The sequence below is a fragment of the Varroa jacobsoni genome, unplaced genomic scaffold, assembly GCF_002532875.2.
Source record: "Varroa jacobsoni isolate VJ856 unplaced genomic scaffold, vjacob_1.0 contig02170, whole genome shotgun sequence".
In the NCBI taxonomy this organism is placed as follows: domain Eukaryota; kingdom Metazoa; phylum Arthropoda; class Arachnida; order Mesostigmata; family Varroidae; genus Varroa; species Varroa jacobsoni.
Genome location: NW_019214772.1, coordinates 1 through 17,095, shown reverse-complemented (window position 1 = coordinate 17,095; position 17,095 = coordinate 1). Strand labels below are relative to the sequence as shown.

At 43.3% G+C, this 17,095-nt stretch overlaps 1 protein-coding gene across 4 annotated transcripts; it reads right to left on the bottom strand.

Annotated features, from left to right (window-relative positions):
• Positions 1 to 10,604: 10,604 nt before the first annotated feature.
• On the bottom strand, positions 10,605 to 16,904 carry LOC111272405 (uncharacterized). Of its 4 annotated transcripts, none has more exons than XM_086973261.1 (5): positions 16,449 to 16,904; positions 15,536 to 15,624; positions 15,183 to 15,354; positions 11,273 to 13,615; positions 10,605 to 11,067 (listed from the first exon to the last, which is right to left on the bottom strand). In XM_086973261.1, the coding sequence occupies exons 3-5, from the start codon at positions 15,339 to 15,341 to the stop codon at positions 10,825 to 10,827; spliced, it is 2,745 nt and encodes a 914-aa protein (XP_086829387.1). In that variant the 5' UTR covers positions 15,342 to 15,354; positions 15,536 to 15,624; positions 16,449 to 16,904; the 3' UTR covers positions 10,605 to 10,824. The 4 variants fall into 4 exon arrangements, with proteins under 4 accessions (XP_086829387.1, XP_022709577.1, XP_086829386.1 ...); XM_022853842.2 differs by having other exon boundaries at positions 16,648 to 16,904; XM_086973260.1 differs by having other exon boundaries at positions 16,696 to 16,904.
• Between the last annotated feature and the right edge of the window lie 191 nt (positions 16,905 to 17,095).

The following is a 17,095-nucleotide window of genomic DNA, read 5'->3' as shown; positions in this document are numbered from 1 at the left end:
TTAAAATGGTTGCCTGGTTAGCTCTCAGCGTGAGACGTGTCGTCGCTGCGAGGAGGTGTTAATACGAAGAGCAAACAACACAGCTTAGAAAGTGGAATGGTCACAGTGGACTGATTGGCCAGCCGGCTGGCATTATAGTAGACATCATAATCATAGAGACACGCAGGCCTGCAACTGAGCTTGATGCTAACCGCAGTCGCCTTTGCCGTACCCGACGTCATTGTTCGGCCAACGAATACAGGAAAATTGCGCTCGCGCTAAGGAAGAGAGCTTGCAAAAATGTCTTCTTGCTAGATAGAGCAATTACTGCTGTTGTCGTAGCTATCACGATAGAAATCTACCCCGATTAACGGCTCGACCACAGCCACAAAATAGGAGCCTATGGCGAGTCATGGAGTTCCAGTTTTTGGTTGACAACGTCGTCGTCGTCGTCGGTGTGAGCGCTAAGCGTTCCGCTGTTTCTCTTTAACACGTATTTGGTGCATGTTTTTGTGTGTGTTGACGCGCTTCGCGGATAGACGGTAGATAGAACGTATACGTTGTCTCAATCGGCAGTTACAGATCTGTGCGCAGCTAACTGAACTGTTTATGCATATGGCGACTTTTGGGGGGAGGAAAGAGCTCGCCAGTTTTTACGACCGTTGCCGTCTTGCGCAGCGGGAACAATTGGAACCTACACACGAGCGCGCAGAGAGACCACCACTTAGCTTCCCGGCGCTCGAGTGGAGGAAGTTCTAGAGATTATCTCATGATCGCACAGAGAGATTAGTTCTCTACCGAAAAACCGTTGCACTACTGATAACACTACTATCTAGGCAGATCAGGGTAATGACAGATAGGGTAGGCAATGATGGATGTGAGTCATCCAGAAACGTGGACGGTAACAAACGGCTGATTTGATGACGTTGCTAGGTTAAGATTATATGTCTTTAGGATCGTTATGAAAGATGAGCGTTTAGATAATACTGATATCCGATCAAAATACTAATAATAATAACAGAGATATACGCATAGATAGATAACCTTGCAATTGAAATTGCCTGTGTTATTGTTCTTAAAGCCATTATGGAAGATAAACAAACATAACTAGTTGCATTGTTCGGCGGCTAAATTTTTAACATCCTATGAAACATGTAGAATCATTTTATGTGAAATGGAGTATGTAAATCACATATTTTCGTATTACTTCGAAGAAAAACAAACGTTATAGACAACGGGGAAGTATTGAGTGGTGCTGAACAAAATGTTGTTCTCAATTGACACACCTATAACAAAGTCAGTAATCGTAAATACAAAGCTCCGTTGCTAGCAGCAGCGTGCTCTTATCGTGCTTCTTTTATGCATTATAATATAATAAATAGTGTTCTGTGTATTTCGTTTGTGATTAAATTATTTGCTCACGGGCAAATACGTTAACTCAAATGTATCGAGTTGTGTGGTTTGCCATGCAAATTTGGTAGCTCTATAACAATGATATTCACGTCGCCTTTGTATCTACTTCGTCAGCCAGGCTGAATGTATGATCTTCCTGATGAAGCGAAGAGAAGAACCTATCTAGAATGCGTTCAATAATCTAAAATTCATTGTATCTTTGACTACATTTACTTTCTGACGATATTTCCAGCTAGCAGCAGCTTTCCTTTCCGAAGAAGGAAATGACCTACCTGTATCGATGGGAGTGAACACAAACCGATGAAGATTTTAATTAGCTGTACAATCAGCCTTTCGTGGCAGCGGCACCAAGAGCAGCAATCGCCGACTATATTCTATGGAGGCCATCGGCACCAAGAAATTGTGCACGGTTATAGAAATAGACTTCAGCGTTTTGCGCCTAACACTTTACATATGATGTCGATTGGCCCGGGGCAGTCGATTGTTGGGGGCTTGACAATATGGCTCTATACACATAGAAACAAGCTCATGCACACATGAATGTAATAGGCAGCTTTCGGTTCGGTCGAAACCAGATTCGGTTGAAGGCAAGCGACTTCGAAATCCTCGATCCCGGCGTTGTCAGGCCCTAGCCCTAGCCAAAGGCATAAATGGTAGCCAAGGACAGAGAAAACCTCCTCCAATTTATTCTGGGTCTAAAGTAGCACCAGCGAACAGCAATGGAGGGAAACTAAGTGAAAGAGGGAAGGTGGGGACCCAAGAATCGAGGGGAAAATTCTCCGAGGGGTTTTGTCGTATCCGAGGGGAGTCAAGCGTTTCCGCCTGAATATCGAATTGTGTTGACTCGGAAGGAAAAGGAAGTCCACTCTTGACAAATGAACATGGACAGATAGGGAACGAACGCTTTATTGAGAAGAGATCTCAGCTACAACATCGAGCTAACATCGGGACAGCTACGAAGCCAGGTGGCCGCCGAGTCAAGAGGTCGCTGTTACCGATCGATAGAACAAAGAGTCGAGAAGGAATCCTTTTTCCTGTCTTTATATGCGTATAATTACATTCATAATCGATGAGTCTTCGAGTGGGCACGTTCAAATTACTTTCGTGTATATGCATTACATGGTGAAACTGCTGCACCCGCTACTAGTGTTATTATCACATGCGGATATTGGCGAACTCCATGTGTTAACAACTAAGTAGCATCATTATTTGTAACCTTACTACAACTAGGCTGCTTTATCGGGTGTTTTTTTTTTGTTTTCTTCACCAGCTTTATTCAGTCCTTAGCCGTCAGTTCGGTTAATTGCCCTGGCCTTTGTTTGATTGTTTATAGCATGGTCCCTTAGTATAAAAACCGTATTTTCGTAGAAGCTACCATTTAGGTGAAGGAGGCTAGTCCTGACAAAATGCTCGGCTGGAACATCGATCGTAAAAAGTCTTGCACTGGAATGGCCCATTGGTCGCTAGTGTATTCGGCAAACGCCTCGAGCTTAACGTAAAAACACGCAGTTCGTTAGAATAAAAGGCCCAAAATATCGGTCCAACAGCATTTGACGACCTACAGTTTGGTATAGGGTTACTTTGTGCCTACGTTTCGCTCAATGGCAAACCGATAAAGTCTAAATAGCTAGAGCGACTTATTTTGCCCTAACTGCTAAGATCAAATTAGTCAATAACATCTTCAAATGAAGAATATGAAGAGCATCAAGAAAGACAAGCAGGGTACCTTTAACCCGGTACAAGCATCGGTCCATAAGTTAAGTGCGAAGCCAGCAGTTCTAGGTAGATCAGGTCGCCAACATAATTGATCACGGTACTGAACGCAGCTGCTCCATCACAATATATTTATGTTTCCTACAGTTATTAAATGAAACAATCACGCTATCCGACAGAAAGCGATTAGAGCTACTCTTTCATGTAAAGAAAGCGCATGGTGTTTGTAATTGTTTATCGTCAACGGAATATTTGCAGTTGCTGTTTATACTACTATGACTATGGGCTGGGGAAAAACATACGGAGATACAATGTGTGCGTGCGCGGGCAGATGTGGGCGGGTGGCTGGCGTGGAAAGGCGTCGAATTGTTTACTTCGCTTTTTCGCTGACGAATTTTCCGCTCGATCTTGGCCGATCTTCAGGATGCCCTCAACGAACCCCTCGTCGATAGACTCACCTATTTTACGATTTATAATTTATGGAAGCACGGCGTTCACGGTCCATCTCTGCGGGTTCTCTAGCCCGCATCGGCTTGCGGTCTTTTCAGCAACGTTTTTTCTACTCTGCTGCTTCGCTGTGTTTTTTCTCTGTCAACAATGACCGACCATTCGGGCGAGCTGTAGCAGTCTAATCAGGTTGGCCATCGGCAACACGTTTCTATGCTCAGCTTAACTCTCAGCACGTTATCAACACTAATCTGCTGCTGTTGGTAAGACGTCTACCACCATTGCACCCAGTAGTTTCTGTACGGGGCAAACGCACCTCATTTTTAAGGTGGTTTAATGGTTTTTGTTGGTCCATAGCGAAGATAAGGCCGATGGCGCTCCTTAATAGTACCAGCTGGTCACAACACTTGGCCTCATGAGCTGACATGGTTGTGTGTAAAAGAGGGATGCATAGAAATCGCGGCAGGAGTTTTCAATACGCTGTCTTGGATATTTCCCGTACCCCTTGTCTAACTCGATTAAGCTATTGTTTCGAAGTAAGACCGTGGTGCGGAATTCTATTTTATTGAAGAAGAAGACTTGCAGTTTTTGTAAATGTTCGCTACAAATGTATGGGTTGCCACATTCATCTGAGCAACTAACGCGTACGACGAAAACAAAGTATTGACAGAATGAAGAAGTGATATCGAGTGATTCTACTCAAATAATGCTCATTATCCTAAGGGCGTTCTATTTTCAAACTAACTATTGTTTTAGGCTAATCTAAATGGGGCAACGGTTTTCAGAACAGCGTACTTTGTTATCATCGTTTGTTTAGCAATGCAAGCCGCTCAAGTTAACCGGAAAAGTGCCTACTGGTAATTAGGAGAACGAGATGAAAATTTAAATTTCTATCCTCTACCCGCTATGCCACTCAACTTAGTCTTCATTCGACTTCTCGATTCGAGCAGTCCATATAGCCTCAGATCACAGTTAGACGGCGGCAGGTACATTCGTCATCGTCGGGCACAAACTAATAGTAATAATAATGGGCATTGTGAGCAAAGTCCCGCAAGACGAGGAAAGATTTGCAAAATTGAAGAAGCAGTTTATTCGCAATCTATTTCAAGTGTGGTCCTCGAGGTCATCGTCAGAACCTCCTAATACGTCTCAAGAGGTTCCAATCCTATTGCGGACTTTGAGTCGTGCTTCCGAGCTATGCGATGCTGACTCTGTCCAAACCTGGTTTACTGTCAAGCTTAGCCGTCTGCTGCCGTCGCGTCTATGGGGAGTTCTTTCAGAGTGGACGCAGAGAGTTGCATGATGTGCTGTCTCTAGCTAGCGTAGCAGATATGTTATTGATGGAGATATGTGTCGGTAGCCAGCAAAATGGAAATCCAATGCGAGAGCGGTAGATAACCAAGCTCCAGAGTATAACAACGGCGGCGGCGGCGGCTTGTACACGGTAGATACAGAACGTTAGCGAGGTGCCCGCCCATCGAGCAGCCGCTAGCTTAGTGTATAAATCTTGGTAAAGAGGATCGCACAAATTCGCTGCTGATCCCCCACAACAGCAAGTTTTTCCGGTCTAGGCTCAAAAAAGTGAGTCTAGACGTATATTCCGATACATGGAGGGAATCAAAGCACAAAGATAAAGAGCAGATCAAATGTACGGATGCAAGAGGGCTTCGAGAGGGCCCCTGTAATATAATTAACGGATACGTGTGGTAAGACTTTTGAGCTTCCGTGTGGTTTTAGATTAACTTACTTTCAACCTCCCTGCCGTATACGTATGATTCATATGGTTTTAGATTAACACCCGTAAGAAATTTCCGAAGATACTCAGACACGCACTAGACAGCTGACCAGCAAAAGCTTCACAAGACCTGAACGACAAAATAGTGATTGACTTTAGTGACAAGGTTGAAACACGTTATTGTTATGTAGATGGTTCTCACAGTGCTTCACTGCTATAACAGATACTCGATTTCAAAGCGTATTTTCTCTGCTGCTCCCACTAAAGAGCCCAGTATTACAACGGCACCGAGAAGCTTCGCTATGCAGTAGATTACGTGCAAGGCAAGCGCACTGCCGCTCAACGAGCCTATGCCCCTGTGGCAGAGATGTAATATTGGCCCCGACTTCCGTAAACGAGTTTAAGATTGAACATGTTACACGAATAATGCGACGATCCGAAACAAGCAGCCATGCCTTTCGACTAATGCTGAGCTGCGGGAGGAGCTGGCAAGATTTCTAGAGACGTCATGACAGTTAGATGGCAAGATGGCACCTCGGGGGATTCACTCTTCTCCGATTGTTTCGTGAAGAATATCATGCATCGAGTTACCTCATGTTGAATCGGCTAACTGTCTTCTTTCTGTAATCTTCTTCGGCTGTAGGCAATCAGGCGAATTACCTTACGAAGAACTATTGCGTGGCAATGCACCGTACCGTAGTTAACTAAACTGGCCAAATCAGATTGAAACAGAAATGATTCTATACCTAGGCTTGATATTCAAGAGGAGGGGAAGAGACGCGTACGAAACGAGGCTCTCGCTCTCATTGTATATTGTTGGTGTAAAGGTTTCGATAGGGATAATCCCGTCCAATAGCCCGCTCGTGTGATGTGACGTTTATCCGCTCGTAGTACAGAGCGACAACGGTGGAGTGTCACCGAATACACAGTTCTATATAATAATAATAATAATAGTAATACAAAGCGCATGTGGCAGGAGAGCAAGCGGCAGCAGTAGCAATCACGCGTCACCGTTCTAACATGTTGCATTCTATGTAGTCCACAGAAAGTAGACAAGGCTGCGAGTATATATTGTCATCACATCCACGCCGATGGGAAGGCTATGCGACGAGCAAGGTAGATCCACTATAGATGGAACGACTATCTGTCGTTTTAACGAGTACTGGTAAGCTCTATAGCAGTGCAAAAGGCTAGTTCAAACGGCTGAACCCATCTCAAGCTATGTCGATGCGGTTCACTTCAGAGCTGTACTAAATATTTGTACACAGAATAGATTGTGTGTGTATTGTGATCTATGCACCAACTAAAACGGAATACAGGTCGTAGGTAAGAGACATAATAAACTCTGGAGAGCTCAGAGGAGTGCCGGCCGATCAGCATCAACCAATCCTTCAGATCCTGTCACATCGAGACTGTCGCGCGTTTCGTTCAACTGCACAGAATTTTCTAGTTCGAATAATGGCGCTAGCTATTTAGGCTTAGCTACCTAGATACCTTTTTATCTAGATATATTTTGCGTATGGACGCGTAGATGATATTTAGTTGTCATCCATTTCTCTCTGAAAATACGCCGATGCTGGTGTATTGTAGAAGCTAGCAATGAAGACTTTGGCATGGACTGGCTAATATTGCAGGTGTTCATTGCTATGACAAGAAAAGACGCAAGTACTGCTCCTGATTGTAATAGCGTCTTTTAGGGGTTTTTTAACAAGCTTCCAGAATGACCTTGATAGACCTTCAACGAAAACACAGTTACGACTATAGCTAGAAATATCAAAAACAGCCTATAACAGGTTCACATATCTATACAGCACTTTCCCATCTCATTTATGCAGCACAAAAATTGTCTCATCTGGTATTACATAATACGATAGTCAATATGTTATGTAAAAAAGTCTACAGAGCAATAGACATCCCGTTGTTAACATTGAGAGTTCTTATATACTTCATTTTTAAAACTAAAGAATAATTATTTCCCTGTGTGAACGTCCTACACGTGAATCTATCGACCGCTGTTTTTAGAAATGAAAACCTGGTCTTATAGTTTTCAATAGCTTACTGCTTTACGTTTAGCCGAACCATTCTGTCATGTAGTGTCTAAGAATAACCGCAGCAGTTCTTTTACCCCTGAGGATTCCTCCTATGGGCTCAACTTTATCGTAAATGCCCTCAATATGCGAGACGTCGTCTCTCTCCCATTTCTCTGAGGGAAGAGCTTGAAGCCAAAAGTCTTACAAACAATACATGTCATTTATTTTCGGGCTAGAAAAGAGCATACGTTCTAGGATTGATCGACTATTAGCTGCTGAATTAAATTTATGTAGACCAGTTTTATAATACTACCTACACTGGGTTTATCCCACAGAACGAGTCCTCCTGTTCCCAACATCCATTTCCTCCAGCGTGATCTCTAATTATGACTATGCAATCAACGACATTGCTAATGAAACTCAGCCAGTTCTGCCAAAACTAGGACGCCAACGAGTGGCCTCTACAATGGCTATCTGTCACTTGAACAATCAACAGATCCCTCGACACCTCTTCAATTTCTTGACGACCTCATTTGCTATGCAATATCAGTGATGGCACGCCTGGTCGCCCGACGCCTCGGCCCGCAGATACTCGCCTGTTGAATGCTTTCCTGCTCATGTGCCAAGAATCGTCTGCCGCTAAACAAGCTGAGCCCGAAAGGCCTGATCGTTCAGACATCGCAGATGATGGCGTTCTGGTGCTTTAGGTTCAGGTATAGGCAAACAGAGTGATACGGATCCACTCCCTATCAATACCTACAAAGCAAATTAGTACTATTAACTGACGCTGTGCTAGTTCGTCCGCAGTCCGATAAGTCTAGCCGCTTGACCATTGCTTGCATGTCCCACCGGTGTTCTGATCAACTGAAGGGAACACGTCCAGAGAACACGAAACCAGAATGAAGGTGGGCGGCGATGGGTCCGGATGGATAGATCAATGCTGAAGGTCCGACGGGATGTATGCTGCCATACAACAATAATATCAGCTTTCGGCACGATATATATTTACATAAAGTACCAAGCCTGCTTACTGCCCGACCCAATCAAAAATATGTCCCAGTAACAGAGCTGGACTAGCGATTAACAGGCTTTGTTGTCAAGCTGTCATCGGACTGATAATATTAGCGCGACGAATTTGTGGACGACAAGAACACGATCTTCGATCTCACATTTCTGACAGATATTGAAACTCTGTTGGAACGATGAGGGGCGTACACGGTATTAGTGTTACTTTGGGCATAATATATATTATATAATAAATAAAAAATAAGCCATTGCCTGCTGTGATACTGCGTTGTAGGTAGACACCAGACCTATCTCATGTTTTGTAAACTGCTGCTTTCGTTAGTAATTCCAAAAGTTCAAAATGAGATAATAACAATAACAATCACCTCTGTACATTTAAATGTATATCTCTATAAAAAAAAATTAAGTTTGTTGATCATGTTGCCAATACTTCTACGATTCTTCTGATGCATTATGTAAGTGTTGGCTGAAAAAATTTCTATAAGCTTTAATGTCGGCTGGCGGGAAATACCTTTTCGGCACTTATCAAATCAATTATAAAACAGTAAAAGCTTAATTGCAGTTGGAGCACATAATCGCAGGACAGCTAAAACATGGCAGCGCATCACTGACATCAGGTTGATTGACGACAAGTCGCGGAATTTCGAACAATTTAGCAAAGTAACGAAAAAAGCATGGGGTTTACTGAAGTAAGCAGAAGAATTGTTTAAAAAAAAGCTGCAATGAAGCGTTCAAGATAACTGCAATGGTTTAACGATACTTCGAAGTTAAGATAACGAAGTTAAGTAAGAAAACTTGGATTCAAACACTTATGATACAGGTTTAGCGGTGGCAGACATTCGGTTCACATTGATGCAAACAATAGAAACCCACATTTGCATAGAATTATAAGGATGTCTAATCCTGATTGTTTATGCATTAATCTATGCTCCGGGATAATCCTAAATCTCGTAAACATATGATGCCTATTGTCCTACTGAATTTATTGTCTAAGCGATTTTTTAATACCTAAGTTTCTCACAACCTGCATGGTTAGAACTCTTTGACTTGCGCGCGCCATTCTTCCCGCCAAACTGACTTTGGACTAAACTCCGCCAGATGCATTCGCGTTTCTAAGTTGGCTCATTATGATTGCATCACTATTCAACTCGGTACGTTACGCATTCAATCTGCTAATTCGATTTTCTAGAAGTAGCTCAAGTCCTAAACGTAACAGAGAAACGGTAGCCAATAGTATAACTCACTATCTCCACTACCAGCTTCTGCCAACCTTATTTCAAACTTATAATACAGTAATAGAAATGCATTTGAGTTTCCTTCTGAGACCAGATGAAGATATCGAAACCACACTCTCTCAACACAATCGCTCTCTGTCGCTTCGTAGGGACGAAAACCTTCTCTGTTCATCATTTGTCCGCTGTGATTACGGATGGAGCGCGTGCTAGTGCCCGAGGCGGCGTAGGCGCCTTAGCACATCCAGGCCACCTCGTTCATCCTAGTCTGTTTGTCAGCACAGCCCCTGACAGCGTAGAGCCATGCGAGAGTACGACATTGCCATCGCCACTGAGGGTAGTGGAAGTAATGGCAGTAATGCCGAAACGCCGAAATCCAACCAACCGTATGTCCGACCAAGCAAGCGCGTCTCTACTAGCATTAGCACGCAGCAATATTAGTTCACCCCTTCTTCTCCCGTTGGAGGCTTGCCTATATGTGCTGCAACCCCATGGTACCTTGATGTATTTCCAAGCAGGCCACTCTCCCTTTGGCATAGCCGTATCCCGTCTGCTCGCTTGCCCTGTGCGGCAAGGCAAGTTTGGGTCTTGCCAGACGACTCGAACGATGCTATTTGGCTTTTAGCTGACGACAGCGAGAACGGATACGGAGAGATTCTTTCGCGACTGCTCGAACAGGATGACAAACACAGCTTGTCGGCGCCCATTGGTTGCCCAGAACTCCTAACAGCGGACTGCAGTCGGACAGAGGTCGCAGGTCACCCTGCCATTGTAGCATGCGTGCGAGTCCTGCCCGCTAGTAGCTGGAAGAGCTGTTAGGTTTGTAACTTTTCAGTACGCTGTTTGTAGCGTAGCTTTATGCATGAGAAACGCATACATTTATTACAAAAATAAGTTGTCGGATACAAAAAAATTGTATGTCCGACGAGTAGAAAGGATAAATACCCTAAAATCGTGCGAAAATAGACTATATGAAAGCATTGTATATATATATATATATATCATCTCTTTTGAAATAATATACACATGTTGTTGTAATGAAATACTCTGGTTTTACTATTAAAGAGTCTTCCATAATGTGAACGCGAAATGAAGTACTACATTTTTCTCTATTACCATTACTATTTTAAAGTACATTTTTATTATCACAGTGTGTTCACAAACTTCTCTATTGGCTAAAAGCAACCCCCAGATGTAGGACATTTACGACGTAAACCAATGACGCAGCAAATGAATTATAGTGATTCGCCTAAATTTCTTTGAGCGTGTCTGCGACTAGATTGGTACTAGCGTCTGACAACATGGAGTCGATTGTGTCGTAGAGGGTTAACCCTCCACGAATGATCATACCAAGAAGCACACGTAATCCGCGAAAAAAGGCGCGTAGAAGATCGGCAAATGAGGTCCCATTGAAACGGACCATACCTCGAAAGTAGAGGCCTAAAAGCATGGCTGTTAATATCACTAGAACTATGCGAAGTTCCTGCCACACCTGCAAAGTTAGTAAAAACGTAATCCACAAAGAATGAGATAATTTTAATATATCTCTTCTATCTCTAATTTGCTACCTTAACACTATGTCTACCTCTTGAGTGAATCCGCCATAAAATACTTTCAACTATTCCGATGTGCAACGTCTGCACACTGTGTGCTTATTGAAGAAGTTAAGCTGAGACCTAAGTAAGTATCATACCAACCTGCTTGGGTATCCCATCTAGAAGATCTTGCACCATAAGTTGGATCAGATGAAGAGCATTACTGAACACGATCCGCAGTTCCCGGACAACGTTGCGCCGTTCGCGCCGCGAGAGACCAGCCTCCCCTTCTTCGTCGCCGAATGGTGTTTCTTCCTGACCGTCAACTCGATTCGATGGCGCAGTTTCAGTTGGAAGAGGCGCTGGTTGTTGTACATCCGATTGGGACTCCTTGCCGTGACTTTTTATTTCTGCCTGAGCTATTCTCGGCTTCGTAAGCGACTCCTCGATCGATGGCGGTCGGTAAAGCGGGGCCCGAAGCTCCGGCGGAATTGCAGCTGCTTTTGTGGACAGTTTTCGAGTGAAACCTGATTTCGACGTGAGCTCGTGTGCGCTAAGTGCAGCGGTTGTTGTAGCTTCCTCTAAAAGGATACCGCGTTGCTCTTTATCAAAGAACTCTTCGTACATCGCACTGACATCATCGCTGGCCAACGAGGTCCGTCTGAAAACGGTCGTTTTGGCGTTAGCCCGGTCACGACAGCTACTGTACGGGGAATTCTGCGCTTCCAATGGCCACTCTGGCGGGCCAAATGTTTTTAACCCTGTCGCTTCTAAATCACCTTTATGAGCGTGTTCTGATGTCACTGCTGTATTGTCTAAAGGCGCTGACTTTGGCTGAAAAGGCGGGATTTCAGGCACATAGTATATCGAAGTTTTTGGCGGGCTCCTAATTTTTGCGGATTTTCCTCGCTCAGTTGTAGTTAAATCTTCGGTGCTCGGCGACCAGTCCCGAAAATCGATCACTGGTGGAGCACAGCTGTGTGTTCGGATTCTTGTCTGCTTCTCTTCCGAAAGCCTATTAATGAACACTTTTGCTAGCATACCTTGAGGAATATCCACTGGGCCCTGAAGGGCAGGCCCGACAATCTCTGAAGGTAGTGTATGCTTCTGTTTTTCGTCCTTTCTGTTAAAACTGAAAAATTGCCCAAATTTGGATTTTTTCGTTGGCGTTGTCGGTTCTCGCGCACTCAGCGACAGAGATATTTCAAGTTGATCTGACCGCCTACGCTCAGTGTTTTCGTTTGTCGGCTCCTCATCTGGCTTTTTTTTCTCAAAAAGCCCTTGTATCTTACGCATAATCTTCGATGGCTTACGTTTAATTGGCTGATCCTCATTATCTTCATTACATGGGTAATTTTCGTCGTCATACCAGTCTTTAAGAGACTCTGGAGAAATTGTGCCTAGATGCGATTCATCGAGGACCTCCCGGTGGACAATCGGAGCAGTAGCAGATGACGCTAGTCGCGAGGTATCGTGAGCATTCTCACCTTTCACTGCTGAATTAGAAGGAGTTTTGGGAGAGGGAATTCTATCCACACTTACATGCGGCGTAGGCAGACGATTTGGTGATTGCTGCTGTAAAAGTAGCGGCTGCTGTGACGACTGTTGCGCGGACTGTGACTTTTCAGCTTGCATATGGGGCGTTGCATTTGCCAACGGCATCGAAAACTGCAGTTTAAATGACTCTTGAAGCATCTGTGTTGGGGCCTGTTCCTCTTGCTGAGGCCACCCTTTTTCCTCACTGAGTATAGGCTCGACTGTTGTTGAATCAATCTTATTTATCTGCCGTTTTGCACTCGACTGCGATTGAGTCTTTACAACAGGCTGAGGCGATTTGTTCGGTGCCTTCGGGACAGCACTAAGCGGAACAGTGATTTGGGGGCCACTTGGGTTGACATAAGGAAGTGGTTCTGATGTAGATTTTTGCACAACGACCGGGAGCTCCACCACTGGAATAATCTCAGTCTTGGGTGATGATTTTCGTTGGGTTTCTATTGAATGTATAGGCGCGTCAACCGGCGTCATTAACAAAGGAACTCGATTGGGAGACGGTGTTCTAGATGGCTTTTGGGCGTTGACCACTTGAACGGACAGATGTTCGCGCGCTTGAGTAATAATGTTTTCGGTTTCTTTTTCCATGTCGACTAGCTTTATTCTACGAGGTTGGTCGTAGATTGGAATTTCGGTCCGTTGCATATTTCGCACAGTTTTGGCTTCCAGGACGGGCTCCGAGGGTGGCATACGATGATAGATAACCTTAGTATCAAAGATATCATGCTCAACGACAACGTCTAGTGACGGTTGAGTAGTTTGCACGGAACTCCTCAGGGGATCCTCTGATGTAGACACACTGGGCGATTCGCAGCCTGGTGTGCTTTCCTTGCTCCGAAGGGATCCGGGTCGAAGGCGCCTAACGGGAGGTGTAGGCCGCCCGACCAACGATCCTTGACGAGACCGTCGCCGTCTTACTGAAGGCTGGGGATAAAGTCTGGAATTCTGCGGGTCCTGAAATTCGTCCGACAATTACTCTCTTAAATAGTTTATATAAAAGAAGTTATCAGAATCTCGGGCATGTATGAACATTAGCAATACACTATCATTTAGCAAAGGTGAAGAATATACGTTAAAAACATGTGTACGAAGGCACCTCTGGACACCTCCGAGAACGCATATATTAACCTACCGCAAATTGACCTGAAACGTTGTATTTTAGGCGCAAATACTGCAACAAGTTCTCATGCAACAAAATATTGTTAGCCTGCTATAAAGCCGACAGACTGTCACGTATTACTTTTGATGAAGTATTACTTTTATCGTAAAAATCTCATAAACACACAAACTTATCATTCGAAAAGACATGGTGCAGTTACGTAATGAGATACTTGCTTACTGCGTACGTGGCAGCGTAAAACATCGATCAAGAAAAAATGATTTTGTACTTATTGGGCTGATTCGATGAATCTGAAAGCGACGAACACATGGAGCTGGCCAAGTCAATGAATAGGCCAACAAAAGTATTTTTTTGGTCTTCGGCCGTTCGTCTTCATTGATCTATTCGATTCGTTAGATGTATCTTAGTTGATCACTTAGTTGATTGTACGGAATAAAATACCACTATCAGTATCTACCTAATGAGCAATATCGCCGTCGGAGAAATACGATCCACCACTTTTAAACCCCCTGTAGCTGAGATGATTTATTCCTTCACATAGAAATATCATGAATAGTACTAACGCTATCCTGATCTTGTCATCGAGTTGCTTTTGCTGTGTTCGTTCTGCTCTACCTTCTTGAATACCAACATTCCCCTCATTCGCCGCCTTACCTCTAACCCCCTATTGAGCGCACCGAATTTGAAATCGAGGCCACTTGATTTACGAGCACCATCTTCCACCTGCATCTCTGTATTCAACAATGGTTTGAACAACCAAGTGTTCGTGTGTGTTATGTCATTCAATTGCGATTTGTCGTTTTCAACGACTCTTGCAAACGCCCTGCTACGAAGAGGTCGCAGTCCGTTAAAAGTAATCGAGCTCTTATCGAGATGACGAAATTGCGTTCCATTTTCGAGGCCGTCTCGTCAAAGTCCACGGGACGAGGGCATATTACGCATATAGTTACTCAGTCAGCACACAAAGAGCTATCATAACCACAGCTTTGTGTTATTATTGCTCTAAAAACGGCCATTGCGAAACACAGAGTGTCAGTGTTAACATAATTTACCAGAAAAGGTTTCGTTAAAGTATCTATAAAATCACTATCCACCATCATGTCAACAATACTCTGTAGTCTGTAATAAAAATTATCTGTAGTCAAAACTGGTGACATTCATTTATGGCTTATCGAATTCTGCATAAAAACATGGTTTGGAATAAAACACTATTTATTTTTATATTTGTGTCATATATTGTCCTATTTCTCGGAGTCTAATATAGTTTTTATCGGGAAACGTGTAGACAACTTTGCAACTTAAAGTGTGAACGATCACGCTATTATGACTCTTGATGCATATAAAAAAATCGTGTTTTGCGAAACCTGCTTAAAGCATAATTATAAACCAATCTTAGCGTACCTGAGTTTCAAGGACTTGAATCATGGAGGCCACTTTAACAGCTGCTTCAGGCTCGGCGCTAGAATCTCTGCGACGAGCCGGAGCCGGTTGATCCTGAAGGTAATGGTGCGGAACTCTCCTCTGGATAGGTACTTCGTGAGCTACGCTATCCACGAACATTAGGTCATAATATCTAATCATCGAATTAATAAGCCTTTATAGATTAGATAGAACTCGCTTATGCTATACACATGTCATTTTCTATTTTGTCCATGTACAGCTTTTAGACAGGACCTTATCGCCCATGTATAATAAATCTGACTTGTCAAGAATGTGTAATGTCCTACGGAGGAGGAAAAAAATTAGAGGCATACTTTCCGCTGCGTCCAGCGTAAACAGACGTCTTTAGACTTTCTGCATTTGCCGAAGCAAACCTTGACGGCTTACAGATTATCGGCGTATCCTGTGAAAAAGTTCCGATGTTAATTTAAAGCAGAAAACAGTACGACTTGGGTTAGCTTGCATTTAATTGTGAGGCACAAAATACAGCTCCGATTGTAGGACTTACATTGCGATCAGCGTATGATATCTGTCATGTAATGAATGCTGGTATACTAAACTAACGTTCATTAGAACTTACGATCATACGGATATACAATCACATTGATTTAACTTCAATTCAACACCATAAAGCTTGAAATAGAGCATAAGGTTCGATTTAAAAAGCTACCATAGGACTCGCTACCGAAAATGTATTCGAATTTGCCCCCACCTCGAGACACGCAATAGGTCACTATTGGAAATATAGGTACAAGGAAATTTCAGCCTTGGGGAATAGTTGCATATTATTAATAACTAATTCATCTCACAAACGGTCTCGTAGGCACTGTTTTGGGTAGATTTCGTATACGTTAAGAGATCATTTTTGTGTACGAGATCAACACGAATATCTCTCTTTATAAATACACACAACACCATTAGAAGAGATTATTGATTGCAAGGAAACATCTAGTTTAATTTGGGATTTTTGTCGCTATAAAAAACTTAGATAACCATCAATAAAGCAGCACTCATTATCTCGATTGACCTGGAAGTTTCTAGTTTCCATCTTTTTCCCCGTCCATCGTAGCAGACAAAAATCGGCTTATACAACGAAGCGAACAATTAAAGGAGATAGGGTTCCCCCGAGCACAATTGCTGATATTCCTGCAAGTATTTCTATCTAACCTAACCTAAATAAAAGAAAAAGTCGTTCACTTTTTAGATGCATTAAAGTATTAACTAAACCTTAAGATAGCTGCACGCGAGGTCTCAAGCCCGTGAAACGATTAAAAGCACTTCGACGATTGGATCCCTAAAACTGTAGATCTCTCTTTTCTGTTTTCTTAATTCGCACCGTCAAAATGTACTTATAGTTATTTTAAACTTTTTTACATGCTACACATTATCTCCTACTGAGTTCCTTATGCCAACAACTCTTCGTTACCATTGCGCAGCAGCAATAAGGTGCATAGGAAGAACAAAAATCGGAAACCTTTTGAAAAATTATTTCCTTTGATGATCACCCAGTCTCCGCCCCAGTGGCCACATCACTTTGTTACAAATACAACAACGCAAAAGACCAGCAGTATTCGATAGAAACACACTTCTAAATTAAGACACGCACATCAGAATCAAACGAAAATATCTATGGACAGCCTGCGTGGACGGCAACACCGTTCATCCCCTGTCGTCCTACCACGCATATGCTTTGGGCGACGCACATACATAGGCTTATTGGGAGATTACTATTGTTGATGCTGCGACCCTTTCCTCAACACGCATTCGGTTTCATACCGTCTTCCTACGCCTAACCACTTCGAAAACGACTGATTTCTTGTTTTATTCCGCCTTTTTACACACACATATGGTTATTAGAAGCACACAGACAGACA